The sequence below is a fragment of the Sturnira hondurensis genome, unplaced genomic scaffold, assembly GCF_014824575.4.
Source record: "Sturnira hondurensis isolate 20B ecotype Veracruz unplaced genomic scaffold, ASM1482457v3 Scaffold0024152, whole genome shotgun sequence".
Classification (NCBI taxonomy): Eukaryota; Metazoa; Chordata; class Mammalia; order Chiroptera; family Phyllostomidae; genus Sturnira; species Sturnira hondurensis.
The window spans coordinates 859,043-873,802 of NW_028096783.1; the positions used below are offsets into that span (position 1 = coordinate 859,043).

Genomic DNA, 14,760 nt, shown 5'->3' on the forward strand with positions numbered 1-14,760 from the left:
TGCATTTTACAGCGCCCGCCCTGGCACTGTGTGGTGGCACACTGGTTTAGGGGACGCCTGAGTAGGAGCAGTATCAGTTAAACAGCATCAGGCAGAACAGTAAGGGCTGACCCAGTAAGCCCTTGCCCAAAACAGATTTCAGAGCTAGGCTCTGAACCCAAGATTTCTACACCTAAGTCCCCTCCCTTGTCCCTGCCCCTTCCTTCAAAGCCTGCAGCTGCCATAGAAAAGAATGAGGAAATTCAAGACAACTATCTGTCTGGGAACTGATGCGGGACATTAGACTGAAATCATACACTTCCTGTGCTTCTCATAATACTCCTCATTCGAAGATCAGGTTTAGGAGGCAGCTCCCTAGGGTGTATGTGGGGTCTAGGGGCAAATTTTCGGGTTGGGTTTAGAAAGAGATCCTCTGTCAATATGATAAGGAAGAGAGGTAGATCTCTTGAAGGCTGCTCCCCCTGCCCCCACTCCCCCAGGGCCTCCTCCCTCCTTGTGAGGCGGGGAGGAAGGGGAGGAAGGAGTCCTTATCCAGAGGTAAGGTTGGAAATGTAAACAAAGGCTGGACTTTGTTTGGAAGGTTAAGCTGAAGAGATCCAAGGTGACAGTCATTTCTTTGACTCTTGGGTTTGTAGTTCTGTCCCTGTAAGAACATCCAAACCTGCAGAGAATTTTTGTAAAAATGTATTTGAGTCCTGGCTGGTGTAGCTCAGTGGATTGAGTGCGGGCTGTGAACCAAAGGGTCACCAGTTCGATTCCCAGTCAGGGCACATGCCTGGGTTGCGGTGGGGAGTACACAAGAGGCAACCACACTTTGATGTTTCTCTAACTCTCTTTCTCCTTCCCTTTCCCTCTCTCTAAAAATAAATAAATAAATAAAATCTTTTTTAAAATGTATTTGAGCCCAAAAGAGGTCACGCCTGGGATCGAGATCTCAACAGACTGAGATAAATCCTTCAGGGAAAAATAGTTTGCCTGTTTTTTTTTTAAATGTATTTGAAATTAAAGAATGTTGTAAGGAAGATTTTAGGAAGGCCGGAGAACGCCAGGCTGGGATTGGATTACAGGACAGTTAATGAGATTATGTGCCTTCTTGAGGGTGGTTACAGTTTATTTCAAAGGTGTGGCAACCTGGATGGAGAGAAAGCCTGACAAAGGTAACCCTGTCACCACAAAGCTATGAGGTGTGGCTATCCACCGTGACCTGCCCAGGTAGGAATTTATAATCAGATCACCCTGGGAGTTACTTCCCAAAGAACACCATTTTTTTGCCCACAGGTCTCATCTTTGCATTTAGATATTCTCTCTGGATAGCCTCATTTTCCCTTGTCTTTTCTTGGCCTCTGTTTTCTTGGCCTCTGTTTTCGTGCCCTCACATGTCTTATCTAATCTCATGGTTTGAAATGCCCTCCACGAGCTTCCTCCCAAATGCTAATTTCCAGTCCACCCTCACCCAGAGATACACATATGCTGCTGCTTGCTCACTGCCTCCTTTGGGCACCTAACTGGTATCTCAGATACCAGTGAGTCCCAAGTTAAACCTTGACCCTCCTCCCAGCTTCACATACTCTGCCCCCAAACCTGCTCTGCCCAGATTTCTTCCTCCTCCTCAATGGCGAGTCTCTCCTTTCTGTTTCAAGCCAAAAATCTGGGAGTAGCCTTCAACGTCTCTCTTCTTCTCATAACCACAAGGTACATTTAAGTGAGGGGGTCAGTCTATTGCAAAATCCATTTGGTTCTGTCCTCAGTACACTGAGAATCTGATCACCTGTTTTCATTTCCATTGCTGCCATCCTGAACCTTCACTACAACAGCCTTTGACTGTTTTCCTATTTTTGACCTTGGCCTCCTACAGCCATTCTCAAGACATAAATCATATCATGATATTCCTCTGCTCAAAATCTTGTCAGGAAAATGGGCCCCACCCGGCCCACTTTCCTTGGAGTAAAAGCCATCGTCTTCACTGTGGGCCTTGAGGCCCTGCAGGGTCTGACGGTGCTGCCTGACCTCATCCACACCTCTCCTGGCTCACGCTCGCTGCCTGGCCCCTGCTGTTCCTCCTGCATGCCAGGGCCCTCCCCCAGGGGCCTTTGCACTGGCTCCCTTTTCCCTAGATTGCTCCCAGGCTAGTTCAAGTGTTTGCCCCCATGTCACCCTCTGCGGAGGTCTCCCTTAACCACCTTATTTAAACTGTAATCTGGCCCTGGCCAGGGTAGCTGGGTTGGGTGTTGGCCCGCAAAGCGAAAGGCCACATGTTCAATTTGCTGCTGGTTCGATTCCTGTTGGTATCTCACACATTGGTGTCTCTCTCCCTCTCTTCCTTTCTCTCTAAAAATAAATAAAACCCTTTTTAAAGAATTGCAGTCTGTCCCCCTGGCCCTCAATACCCTTTCCTGGCTCCATTTTTTTCAGTGTTTCATACTGTGAAACGTCCCGTGTGTATTTCTGTGTCTGTTTCCTGTCACTAGAATATGTTCCAGCCCTGCCTCTGGATGACTCTTCTGCCTTCTCTCTCTTTTTAAATTTTTTTTATTGTTCTATTACAGTTGTCCCAATCCCCATCCCCCACCACTTCCCCGCACCCCCCACCCCGTTCCCACAGTCATTCCCCACCCTGTTGTCCATGCCCATGGGTCCTCATGCTTATTCTTCAACTAGGCCCTTCCCTTTCTTTCCCCCTTTCTCCCCCTCCCTCCTCCCCTCTGGTCACTGTCCATCTGTTCCTTGTTTCCATGCCTCTGGTTCTGTTTTGCTCATTTGTTTGTTCATTTAAGATTTTTAGAGAGAGGGAAAAGGAGGGAGAAAGAGAGGGAGAGAAATATCGATGTGTGAGAGAGAGAGAGACATCAATAGGTTGCCTCTCACGGGTGCCCAGATGCGAATCCCAGGCATGTGCCCTGAGGGGAATTGAACTGGCGACCTTTAGCTTCGCAGGACTACACCCAACTCAGTGATCCACACTGGTCAGGGACTCTCTTTCTTCTCTAAGTAGTTGTGCTTACCAATTTGCTGAAAAATGTCTTTGAAGAGTTCACTTTAGCTTTCAGAGCAGCCTGAGAATTCTGTCCTAGAGAAGAGGCCCCCACCCCTCCTCTTTGCCCCACCCCTCATCCCAGGCAGTGCTGGGCCTGGGAGCCCCACAGGCTCTAACATGAGATCCAGAAAGTGAGCAGGGGAACCACGTGCTGAGAGAGGAGGCAGCAGGGGTGTGGGGGAAAGGGGAGCAGCCTCCAGCAGGTCTGATTCCCCAGCCATCCCAGCCTGAAAGCGTGCCACACTCCCCAGGGACACCGCAGAAGGCCGCCCGGAGTGTGATCTTCAAGCTTAGAGTCCAGGGTTCCTGGAAATGAATTGGGGTGTAATTTTCCTCACGTATGAATTTCCATAGAAATTGAAATTAACTTGTGGAATGCTGAGGGCGATGCCATGTTTCCCATCCATGGGGGAGCAAATTGTTCTCATTCACAGAGATGCAAATGAATTTTGTCAATAGGAATCTCTTTTAGTCCAGTCTCATTTGAACCTGTTGTAACACCCATTAATGAGCTAAAGAAAATACTTGATACATATTCATGTTCTGTGTTGTGAGTTTACCTTTAAAAAAAAGTTACCCTTTAAGACTGTAGGGGAAGAAAACAATCTTTCTTTTTTTTCCAAACTTCTCAGGTTCTTAGGTTGGGGTGCTGCCAATTAGATTAACAAGACAGAAGTTTATTAACCTATGTATCATACTTGTAACACTTGGGAGTCACTGGAGATGAGTGACTCAAAGAGGTGGTAAGAATTTGGGCTCCTATATCTAACTTAGTGGAGGAAAGGGGAGGGTGAGAAAAGGAACTTAGGGAAATGCAAATGGCTTTCTGGAAAAATAAACGGGCCCTTAGGATAGATGGGAGACAGGCTGGTGTGCCAGATTTCTGGTCTCCCAGAAGAGAGAATTGGAGTTGCTCTGGGGGTAAGCGTTTACGACACTTAAATTCTTTTGTGAGGCTCTTACTTCAGGCAGATAAGTGATTTGAGAAGCTCAAATGTCTTTTTTTTTTTTTTTTTTGAGTGAGAGAGTGAAAGGGAGGGAGAAAGAGAGAGAGGGATAAACATCAATATGCAAGAGAAACATCAGTCTATTACTTGCCTCTCACATGCCCCCAACAGGGGCCTTGGTCCTCAACTCAAACATGTGCCCTGACTGGGAACTGAACCAGCAAACGTTCGGTTTGCCGGACAACACCCAACCCACCAAACCACACCAGTCAGGGCTCAAATGTCTTCAGATGAAATTCATTCTTATGCATATGCAAAGTGGCATATTTTGGGGTGGCAGGTCCTGGTCCCTAACAACACTTACTTGTAAATCCCATTTCTTTGTATTGTTATGATCTCTAGCATAGTGCCAAGTACAGAGTATGTTTAAAATTTAATACATGTTTCTTGACTAAAGGACTGCAATGTTGCAAAACAGCCTAACCATACAGTCAAGGGCAACAGACAAAATCAGAAAGCCTGGAAGGCGCTCTGGGACACATCCAGCATTAGAGAAAGAGGACCCAGCAACCTATTTGTCCAAAGTCTTTCACAATTTCTCCTATAAAAATGGTGCAAAGAAATGCTGTGGATGAGAGCTAAGAAAAAAAAGACCATTCGAGTTTGTATCCGGGAAGATTTCATAAGGAATTAATATTGATTTTGGAGTGAAAGAACGAAGAGGGAATTTTCTTGTGAACAAGGGGAGAAAAGGGAATTTCTAAATAGAAAAATGCAGTGGGCAAAAGCATGTGAGTACAGAGAAAGCACAACTCACATTTAAAGAAGGAAAATTGCATACTCTGGTTGTGCGCTGGCACTCGAGGTGGATTACACAGAGCATTGAGGCCTCTGGTCTGAGGCCGGCCATCACTCAGAGGAACTGGAGGTGCTGGGAGGTTTCTGAGCTAGAAAAGAACATGAGTTTTATGTTAATATGAACTTGGCCCCAACTTACATTATTATGTGGGTGATCCGAGAGGACAGACATACACAGATGCCAGGCAGCTGGAAATATGAAACAGGAGCTCAGAAATATGTCGGAACTAGAGACAAGGATATGGTAATTATCACAATAGTATCGGCTGAAATGAGGGGGCAAAGCTGCATACTGAAAAACTTCGAAGTCTATGATCATTACAGTGTTTACCTTAATTTTCTTTTAACTGCCTCTCCCTTATTATTATTTTTTCCTCAGGGTAGGAACTGTCTTATTCCAGCTTCACAGGCCTGTGGGCTCAATAAATGTTAGCTAAAGAAACAGAATATGCAGAGAAAGGAGAAGACACTTTTCTTAGAGAGGTGGTGGGGGCGAAATACAGGAGATGGAAGAACATTACATAATAGAGAAAGAATGAATGGCCACTTCATTGGATGGCTTCCAATCTTTTCTGAAAGCATTTAATGAGTTGCAGAGCATCACACGATTGAGGATGGCGTTAAGGGCTTAAGTAGAAGTGAAACAATTTACAACAGCTGCAGCAAAAAAAGAAGAAAAATAATTTTAAAATAAAATTAAATACAAGTAAGTAAAACAGCTGCAGCCAGAAATGTGCTCAGCAGCCCCACACACTTGCATGGCTTTGGCTAGGGCTCCTCTGGGTGTCTGGAATCCTCCCTCCATCTCTGGGTCTATTCATCTTTCAGAGACTAACTCAAATGCCAGCAACTTTTCTGGGACATTCTCTTTGACACAATTTCAAGCTAATCATTACTTGTTTCTTTTTAAAGATTTTATTTATTTATTTTTAGAGAGAGGGGAAGAGAGAAAGAGGAGAGAAACATCAATGTGTGGTTGCCTCCTGCACATCCCTAGCTGGAGACCTGGCCCACAACCCAGGCATGTACCCTGACTGGGAATTGAACCAGTGACCTTTTGGTTCACAGGCCGGCTCTCAATCCACTGAGCCACACCAGCCAGGGCTAATCATTACTTTTTCTATGTTTGTACTTCTCTCTTTGTTAATCCTATTAGATTATAAATGACTTGCTGACAGGAAGGGGGTTTTACTCATCTGAGTAGCCTCTTAACCTGATGGGAAGCATTCATTCCATAAACGTCTGCTGACATTTAAATTCAAGGAATTTAAGACTGTGACTGCTACAGGGCAGGGAGGAGGAAACTGAAGTTAAGAAGCTTGAAGTTTTGGTGGACAAGATCAGCAAGGGTTCAAGAAGTCAGGGTTGTGATGCAGACATAAGAAAATTCTGTAAAACTCAAGATTATTTTTTTTTCTGTTGGGGAAATCTAAACTTTGGTTTCCCTACCTGGGAAAATGAAGACATGAAGCTCATGTGTATTTTATGAAAGGAAAGGACACAATTTTCCCCATCTAATTTACTAATCCTCAGTGAAATCAGAAAAGGAAAGCCAAACAATAAAGCCCTCAGTATCAGACCTGAATTTTTAAAAAAATTTTATTGACTTTATTGGGGTGACATTGGTTAAAATAATTATATAGGTTTCAGGGGTAGGATTCTCTAAAACACATCATCTATGCACTGTGTTGCGTTCACCACCCCAAGTCAAAACAAGTTGATTTTTTTTTTGGTTTATTTTTCTCCTTCATTTCTAAACTTTCTGAAGAGCAGTTAATCAGTACTAAAATAAACACAGGTAGGAAGAGGAAAGGGCAGAGGTAACTGGTGTACCAGAGCGATGAAATAGACAGCTCCAAGTGCACATGCTCAGGTCAGGTTCTGCTGCCTCTGTGAAATGGGCACAAGGATTACATGGGAAAACTGTGGGAGAAGTAAACGAGATGTAAAAGCACCTAGCACCGGGAATGAACTTGTTCTTTGGGGAAATCTCATGGCATTGGTGGAATATGCAAAAGTTAAAAGGGGGGAGGTAAGTCTTGCTCCACACCCTTACCCTTTGTTCTCTCCAATCTCCTCAGAGTCAACTCTTAATACCATTACCGTGCATTTCCTCCAGGTAGCTGCAATGATGTAACTCACATGTAAAATCCCTTACCTATAAAATGGGATGGTCCTGCACATTTAATAGAATTATTATTTTATATTAAGATGGTACACAAATATGAGGTGTTGCTATTCCTAAAATGAAAAGCAGGGCCTAGACAAACGTTGTATCTTTATTTAGAACAGGTCTCTTGGATCCTTAGCATCAGCCCAGGCTCAACTGCTGTGTTCCATTGGCAGTAGTCCTGTAGTCCCACTCCTTGCCTTGATGGCAGCTGGAGAGCAAGGCAAGACCACACTGTTTGACCCTGCCCTGGTCTGTCCCACAGGTAATCACATACTCCAGCCAGCATGTCTACAATAACTTGACCGAGGAACAGAAGGGACGAGTGGCCTTCGCTTCCAATTTCCTGGCAGGAGATGCTTCCTTGCAGATTGAGCCTCTGAAGCCCAGTGACGAGGGCCGGTACACCTGCAAGGTGAAGAATTCAGGGCGCTATGTGTGGAGCCATGTGAACTTAAAAGTCTTAGGTAAGATAGAGTGCCAAGGTAAATGCCTAGCTTTTTTTCGTTTACATAAGTTAACCCATTTATTATAGGCTAGCAATGTTTCAAATTGTGGAGCTTCTACTGCTCTTTCAAGTCCCTTAGTCTCCTTTTAAAAGAACATTTTATTTATGTATTTTTAGAGAGGCGGGGTAGAGGGAGAGAAACATTGATGTGCGAGAGGTGCAATGATCAGCTACTTCTTGGCACGCCCCCAACTGGAGACGTGGCCCTACAACCTAGGCATGTGCCCTGACTGAGAATCGAACCACTAACCTTTTGGCTCCCAGGCCAGCACTCAATCCACTGATCCACACCAGCCAGGGCTCCTTCAGTCTTCTGGTGGCAGGCTTGACTGCGACAGCCGAAGTAGTGGGGTAGGTCCAGGCACACCAGTCACTGTTTTCATGCAAGAACCACAGTGCCAGATCCCCACAGCTCACCTCTTGGTCTTGCCACAAAAGGAGCAAGAGTACTTGGTGTGCTGGTTGATCTCACTTTTCTTCACCATTTTCCTGAGGGAGGTGTCATAATGGGTGCTGTATTTACCGATGGTCCCAAACTTCTTAGTGTGTTTAGCCATTTTGCTGCAAAATTGGTTGGAACCCAAGAGTGATAAACGCCTACATCTTATTAATAAAGTCTGTGCAAACGACAGTCAAATGCATCACGGTGCTACAAAAGTTCTTGTTTGGTATTTAGCTCTATTCAGAGATCACCTACTCTAGTTTCCTGGGAAAAAGTATGTTCTGTATTTTAACCATAATGAAAGAAGAAAAAATCACAATTTTCCATGATAGCCCATTAAAAAAAATTAAATATCCCTCTAGCCGGGTAGCTCAGTTGGTTAGAGCATTGTCTTGATACACCCAGGTTGTAGGTTCAATCCCCAGTCCAGGCACATACAAGAAGCAACAGTGAATGCATAAACAAGTGAAATAACATATCAATGTTTCTCTCAAATCAATGAAAAAAATAAAATAAAAACATTGAGTATCCTCTAATATTTGAATAATCTCCTTATATTTAACTTAAATCTCCCTCACAGATGTGATTCAAATCCACTTTTTTGTAATAGCAGGAGCTACTAAGTTCTACTTAATATCCTCCAAATTTATGAACTTCTGTCCTTGTGTAAGTATTCGTAAAACCACACTTAACTTTCCTGAAATTCCCCATTCAAATGTGTTTCTTCTTTGAGAGGTGGTCATGCAGTTTCTGAGCAGCCTTTGAAAACTACAGCAGCATTACTGGAAGCAGCTAGAATTGGGTGTGTGTGTGTACAAGGGACAGAGGTGGACGTCTTTCTGGGAGCGACATAACACAGGGCTAGGTAACAGGGTAAGGCTATCAAGTCCCCCATTCAAAACTAACTGGAAGGAATGGCTGGAGAAACAACTCAACGGGACATAGTTCTCGCACGGAAATCAACTGTTTGGAGATCTATGCTTCAGAACTTTCTTTCCATGCCAGTGAGACCGTCCAAGCCCAAGTGTGAGCTGGAGGGAGAACTGACCGAAGGTGGCGACCTGACTTTGCAGTGTGAGTCATCCTCAGGCACGAAGCCCATCGTGTATAAGTGGCAGCGAGTCCCCGAGAAGGAGGGAGAGGATGAGTACCTGCCTCCCAAATCTAGGATTGGTGAGTCATCTTTCTGCCGGTCTATTGGGACAACAGGACAGACTTGATCCATGAATTCTAAATCTGGTTTTGACAGCAATTCACTCTCTGCCTTGAGTACACTACTGAACCTCTTTGAACTTCCTTTTTTCATCCATAAACTGGGACTGTCTTTTCTCTCCTCAGATGAATTGTAAACACAGTAAAAACGTGGTACATTAGAAAGAAATGTACCATATAAATCTGATTATCTTGGTTAGTGTCTCTTAAATGTTCACAGCCTTTTGTGACCTTTGAGGATTCCCAGTAATTTAAAAGCACATTCACCTTTCCTCCCCGTTCCCAAATGGGATCTACTCTGTCATCTATGCCATCCTTACCAAACTGTGTTAGACAATCTTAGATTACCACTGTAGTAAAATAAGCAATATGCACAGAGCCTGTCACTAAGGGCAGTGCGGTGTTCTCTCTGCCTGCGCAGACAGCAGGAACCCAGGGCATGTGCTGCTGCAGAACCTCACCATGGCCTCCTCCGGACTCTACCAGTGCACAGCAGGCAACGAGGCCGGGAAGGAGAGCTGTGTGGTGCGAGTCACTGTGCAGTGTAAGTACCCAAAGCACACGCGTTCTCTCTTTGCGTTGTAGTTCAGTGTAAAACACGTTAAATCACGAGTAAGAGTAAGGTTAAGTAAAAGTCTGTATTTCCAGAATAGCATGGGTCTCAGTAAAACAAATTCAGTAGTTGCAGGGAAGAGTCAACAGTTATAGTTAACTTCCTATTTACAATTATGTGTGAACTTAACAGTTCCCCAAATTTATTGTATCTAGGAGGGACCCAAACAGAGATTTCCTTCATAAAGGGGTACTTCTATTTTCAGAGCTTTTCCTGTGTCTGCACTTTCTCAAAAATATTCAGCTTAAAATAATCTTACAGTCACAGAGGCCTATTTTGGGTGGCATATTCTACTACCCTTCACCATCAAGTGGGATGGTCCTGCACCCAGTGGGGGTAAATGGGGAACTCAGGAAGAGAGACGTAAAGACCTAGACAAGACCTTGTTTGTCCTGTCCAGGCTTGTGGTTTTCAGGTTCATGTATTTCCTGGCTTACGTTCCCCTCTATTTCTGCCTTTGCTTCTGAGAAAACAGATGCACAAAGCATGGGCATGATTGCAGGAGCCGTAACAGGCATGGTGGCCGGCGCGCTGCTGATTTTCCTCTTGGTGTGGCTGCTGATCCGAAAGAAAGACAAAGAGCGGTATGAGGAGGAAGAGAGACCTAATGAAATCCGGTAAGCCTCACTGAAAAGCTCCTCTGCTGGTCGGCCTCCCTTCTAGGGCCAGCTCCACAGTGACCCGCCAACATAAATGTCCCATGTTCTCTCAACCAGAAATCTAATCTGGTAGGTCAGGAACTCCAGCCTAGGACAAAAGGTCCAGCTGACCTTGACTTTATTGTGAAACCGTCCGTCCTCGATGCAGATGGAAGAGATCACTCCCTTGGTGTTCTGACCGAAATGCATGCCTGACTCCGACCCTGGAAATGTCAGAGCCAGACTGGGAGAGACATTAACACTGGCCTTTGCTCAGAAACAATGCTGAGGTCCCAAGACACAAGGAAAGGTTGAGGAAGTGCTGTAGCCTGAAGGAGATGGAAGAGGCCTGACAACGGAATATCATGCGTGATCTGGGATTTCCATTTCTGTGAAAGATGTTACTAGGGCAATAAGTGAAACCTGAATAAGGTTGGTAGATTAGCTGGCTAATCGTGCTGCATCAATGATTAATTTCCTGATTTTGATCATCATACTGTGTTTATATAAGAGAATGTCTCTTTCCTTTTAGGAAATATTAGATGTTTGGGGGAAGAGAAATTACATTACTTCCAATTCACTCAAAGGGCATCAGGCATAACCTGTGGGCCACGGAAGGGTCCACTCACAAACCCCACAGCTAGGCACATGCCGTTGAGACCTCTGGGCTGACCAAGGGTCCCTTTGCTAGAGCCAAACATTCGGTCCCAGGAAATGGGCAGCCCCTAGGTCCCTAAACTACAGCCTATGTTCATAGGAGAACCTCAGAAGGAAGCGTCCATAGTGGACATGCGCACAATCTCCTGCATTACATTTTACCCTCGCTGTTTCTCCTCCACAGAGAAGACGCCGAGGCGCCCAAAGCCCGCCTGGTGAAACCCAGCTCCTCGTCCTCGGGCTCCCGGAGCTCGCACTCCGGCTCTGCCTCCACCCGCTCCACCGCCAACAGTGCCTCCCGCAGCCAGCGGACACTGTCCACGGAGGCAGCGCCACGGCCACTGCCGCCCGTGCCCCGCGCGCATGGCCGAGTGGGGCCCGTGGCCAGAGGTGCAGCGCCAGAGGATCTGCACCCCGCAGCCCTGACCGAGGCAGAAGCCACACCCAGCAGGGGCCCCAGCCAGAGCCGGCCCTTCCAAACTGTCTGAATTACGGTGCATTTGGACTCCCAGGCTGTCCTTGGGGTCAGCATCATAGGAGTTTTCTAGCCATCACAGCCCAGCCACCAGCCACACCATCCCTAATCATGTGAGAGGTCACCTAGTAGCAGAGAGCCTTACACCAGGCCGATTCAAATGAGCACTATCCTTAGAGCACACTGAACCAGGTGTGAGCCCACTGCCTCCAAAACGGCATCTCCTTCTGCCTTCAGACAAGAGCAGGAGAAGCAGGGGTTTGAACCTGTCTATCTGTGGGCAGGACCTGGGGTGAGAAAATCGGAGGAAAGAGGAAGTGAACCCACAAAGAACCTCTCACCTGAGATGTTTCCTACCAACACTTCAATTCATGATTGTCAAGAAGCAACGAGGTGTTGTTCATAGATCTCCTATGCCTTTCTGCAAGCGGGATTATTGATCATCCAGAGTTGAGCAGAACCCACAGCCTTACGTTACACCTCTCGGCACTGCATCCTGAGAAACTCCAAAAAAGGAACTGTCTCTTCTGTTTCATCTTGACTTCATTTACCACTGGGTTAGGATATAGATTTCAAGGGGAAATGAAATGATGGGACACAGAGGATGATAGTTGAGTTCCTCCCACTCCATCCACCACTAATTTCCCCCTACTTATACTGAACCACAAGAGAACTAGAAAGAGTCCAAAATGTGTGACAGGACTGTGAAAAACGTCTCATCCTAATGATGTTCAGAGGGTCACTGACAAACGTGAGCAATGTACCCTGTAACAGCTGTGGGTTCCCCTCAAATGAGACATCTCTGAGGACTCCCCTGCTGGGCGTCTCTGGAGGAACAAAACATTCACTACATGCCATTTAACAATGTCCCTATAAAGAAGTCTTTCCATGAAACCAATCTTTTAAAGATGCTGAAAGATTACCCAACATACCATTATAGTTTTTCTGAGAACATAAAAAACCAGAATTTCAAGACTTCTAGACTAGATAGGGAGATTAGACCAATTTTCTTAATGTTTCATAGAATGGTATAAGGAAGTCTGGAACTGCACCAAACTTGCAACTTTCTTTGTTTCATTTTAGAAAAAGGATGTGAGCCTGGGACTTTTGGTGATTCTAGGCCTTCCACTATCAGGAAGATCAGGGATTGCCAACACTTCCTAATGGCCCCCTATGTCAAAATCACTCCTGCCTCAGAAGTTGAGACAGAGAGAAATTCTGCATTTTACCAGCTTAGCCTCTAAGGAAGTGTATGGGGAGATGGAATTAACACTTCAAGAAGAGACAGCATAATTAGCGAATGGCAGGACAGGTCTGCGCAAATGTCCATTAACATTTTAATTATCAGTATGTTGGAAAGAATTAGCAGAAATGATTCACCAGGATAGCTCTCAGAAAAGCTGCTTCATGGGAAAAGAAATGTCTAGAAAATGTAAAAAACAACAAAAACTAACAGCACCCTCCAATACAATAACTTGCCCTTTTAATAGTTTTGACTACTCTGCCACTCAAACTCATCTTAATGGCAAGAATCCAAAACCTGAAATAGCCCTTCGAGGAGCCAGTCATTGGTAGAGCAAGAGATTTATTATTACAAGGGCAGCAGGCTCTAGAAAAGAAGAGGCAATGCTTCTAAAATGGGAATCAGATGCTTGAAGGGCAGAGGCTGATGTGGGGTTGTGCTCCATTTCTCTGGTTTTCCATTTCTCCATTTAATTCTCACCAGTGTCCTCACACGGGGCAAACGCATTTCCTTCTAAAGCCCTGTAAGAAACAGGGGTTTATCCTTGGGAGAAAGTTTTCATCTGTGTTTTGTCTTACTCAAAAAAAAAGTTGGGAAGTAAGAGACATTGAATAAGTAGTGTAAAGAATGTCTTAGTTTAAGAGGGATAGCATACTGGGAATGTTTCTCATACTAACGCTGCCTCATTGTAAGAAATAAAATCCCTTTACTTTTTATTCTTCTGGTGGTGGCATCCAGCAGCGTGTGACCGCTTCTGCTACATAACGCTGAGAATCCTCATTGCCAGAGCACCCGAGCCCCCCAGGTCACTATGGAGGCTGCGGCTCTGCCACCTCTACCAACTTTGCTGTGAGCATTACTTCCTACCTTTGAACCTAAGGTTTCCCGGCTCATGCCTTTGAAAGCAGGGATCAGTCCACTTTGCATAAAAATGATATGCAGGTAGTTTAAACATGTGGTTGTCAGAAGACTAAAATATCAATTAAGTAGCCAAATTATTTATTTTGGAAATCTATTCCAATACAAATCAACAAAGTCACAAAACTGATAATTACCTACAATCTGAGAAATTCTAGGGCCTGAAGATCCCGAGAGATAAGATGCTGGAGTCTTAGCAATGACAGTGCACTTCTCCTTGAGTCAGTTTTGGGTTCAGACACCACAGGATCTGGGCTTGAGATAAAGTTTGAGCCACTGCTGGTTTCAAACCACATTCCATTAACTTTGCAAGTCCAATGAAATTGACTATGAAACAAATAAACAAAGGGTAAAATTACCAAATGACAGAAGAAACAAATGTTTGTAGGAAGGACATATAAACAAATGATGTGAATATTTAGAGCAACGATTTCAATAAAATATATACATAAAATTTTAAATTGTAATTTAATGAAGTTGATGCCTTTGTTATTGCACTGTATAAAACCAAGTTTAGAATTGCTGTTGCAAAGAGACTTCCTTTTGCTTCATTCTTGTTACGGTTTATATTTCAGTCTTCTAAGTTGCCTTGTAATCAGGACTTTGATCACAAAAACCAAATACTTATTACAAATGAAGTTTGTATCAGCAATTACAAAATAAGTAAGTAGGGGTGATGCTGTAGGAGAGGCTGACGCTCATGGAACCTACACTGGAAATGTGTTCATTAGCTTTCTGCCAGCTGAGGAACAGAAGAACTCAGACTGAATGTGACCTATTATTTATTGACTTCAGTCACAAGTATACCAAGTATGTACTCACGAACAAGTAGTTAAGTAGTACTTGGTATCTCCAAGTGATGAGAATTCATGCTGGGGTTCCTGCCCTTAAGGACTTGATCAAAATAACAATATTTACCAAGCAAGTATTTTATGCCAAGGTAAAATACTAACAGAAAAGTAAACACTAGGGATTCAAATAAATCTGAAAAAAACTTCAGGGAATTAAATGAGGTGCTTAGCATGTGAGAGATGTGCAGCAGCGC

At 44.5% G+C, this 14,760-nt stretch overlaps 1 protein-coding gene and 1 long non-coding RNA gene across 2 annotated transcripts in view; one reads left to right on the forward strand and one right to left on the reverse strand.

The window, feature by feature from the left end:
• The window catches only part of CLMP (CXADR like cell adhesion molecule), a 104,203-nt gene extending 90,692 nt beyond the window's left edge, over nt 1–13,511 (forward strand). The window contains exons 4-8 of the mRNA XM_037038285.1: nt 7,275–7,476; nt 8,965–9,132; nt 9,593–9,715; nt 10,260–10,401; nt 11,264–13,511. Of these exons, the coding sequence (XP_036894180.1) occupies nt 7,275–7,476; nt 8,965–9,132; nt 9,593–9,715; nt 10,260–10,401; nt 11,264–11,567 (939 nt within the window). The 3' untranslated portion in view covers nt 11,568–13,511. The remainder of the gene's footprint in view (nt 1–7,274; nt 7,477–8,964; nt 9,133–9,592; nt 9,716–10,259; nt 10,402–11,263) is intronic.
• On the reverse strand, nt 11,626–14,531 carry LOC118981495 (uncharacterized). The gene is made up of 2 exons (XR_005065351.1): nt 13,857–14,531; nt 11,626–13,318 (listed from the first exon to the last, which is right to left on the reverse strand). It is a non-coding gene; the product is annotated as an uncharacterized LOC118981495 (long non-coding RNA).
• Nucleotides 14,532–14,760: the final 229 nt, after the last annotated feature.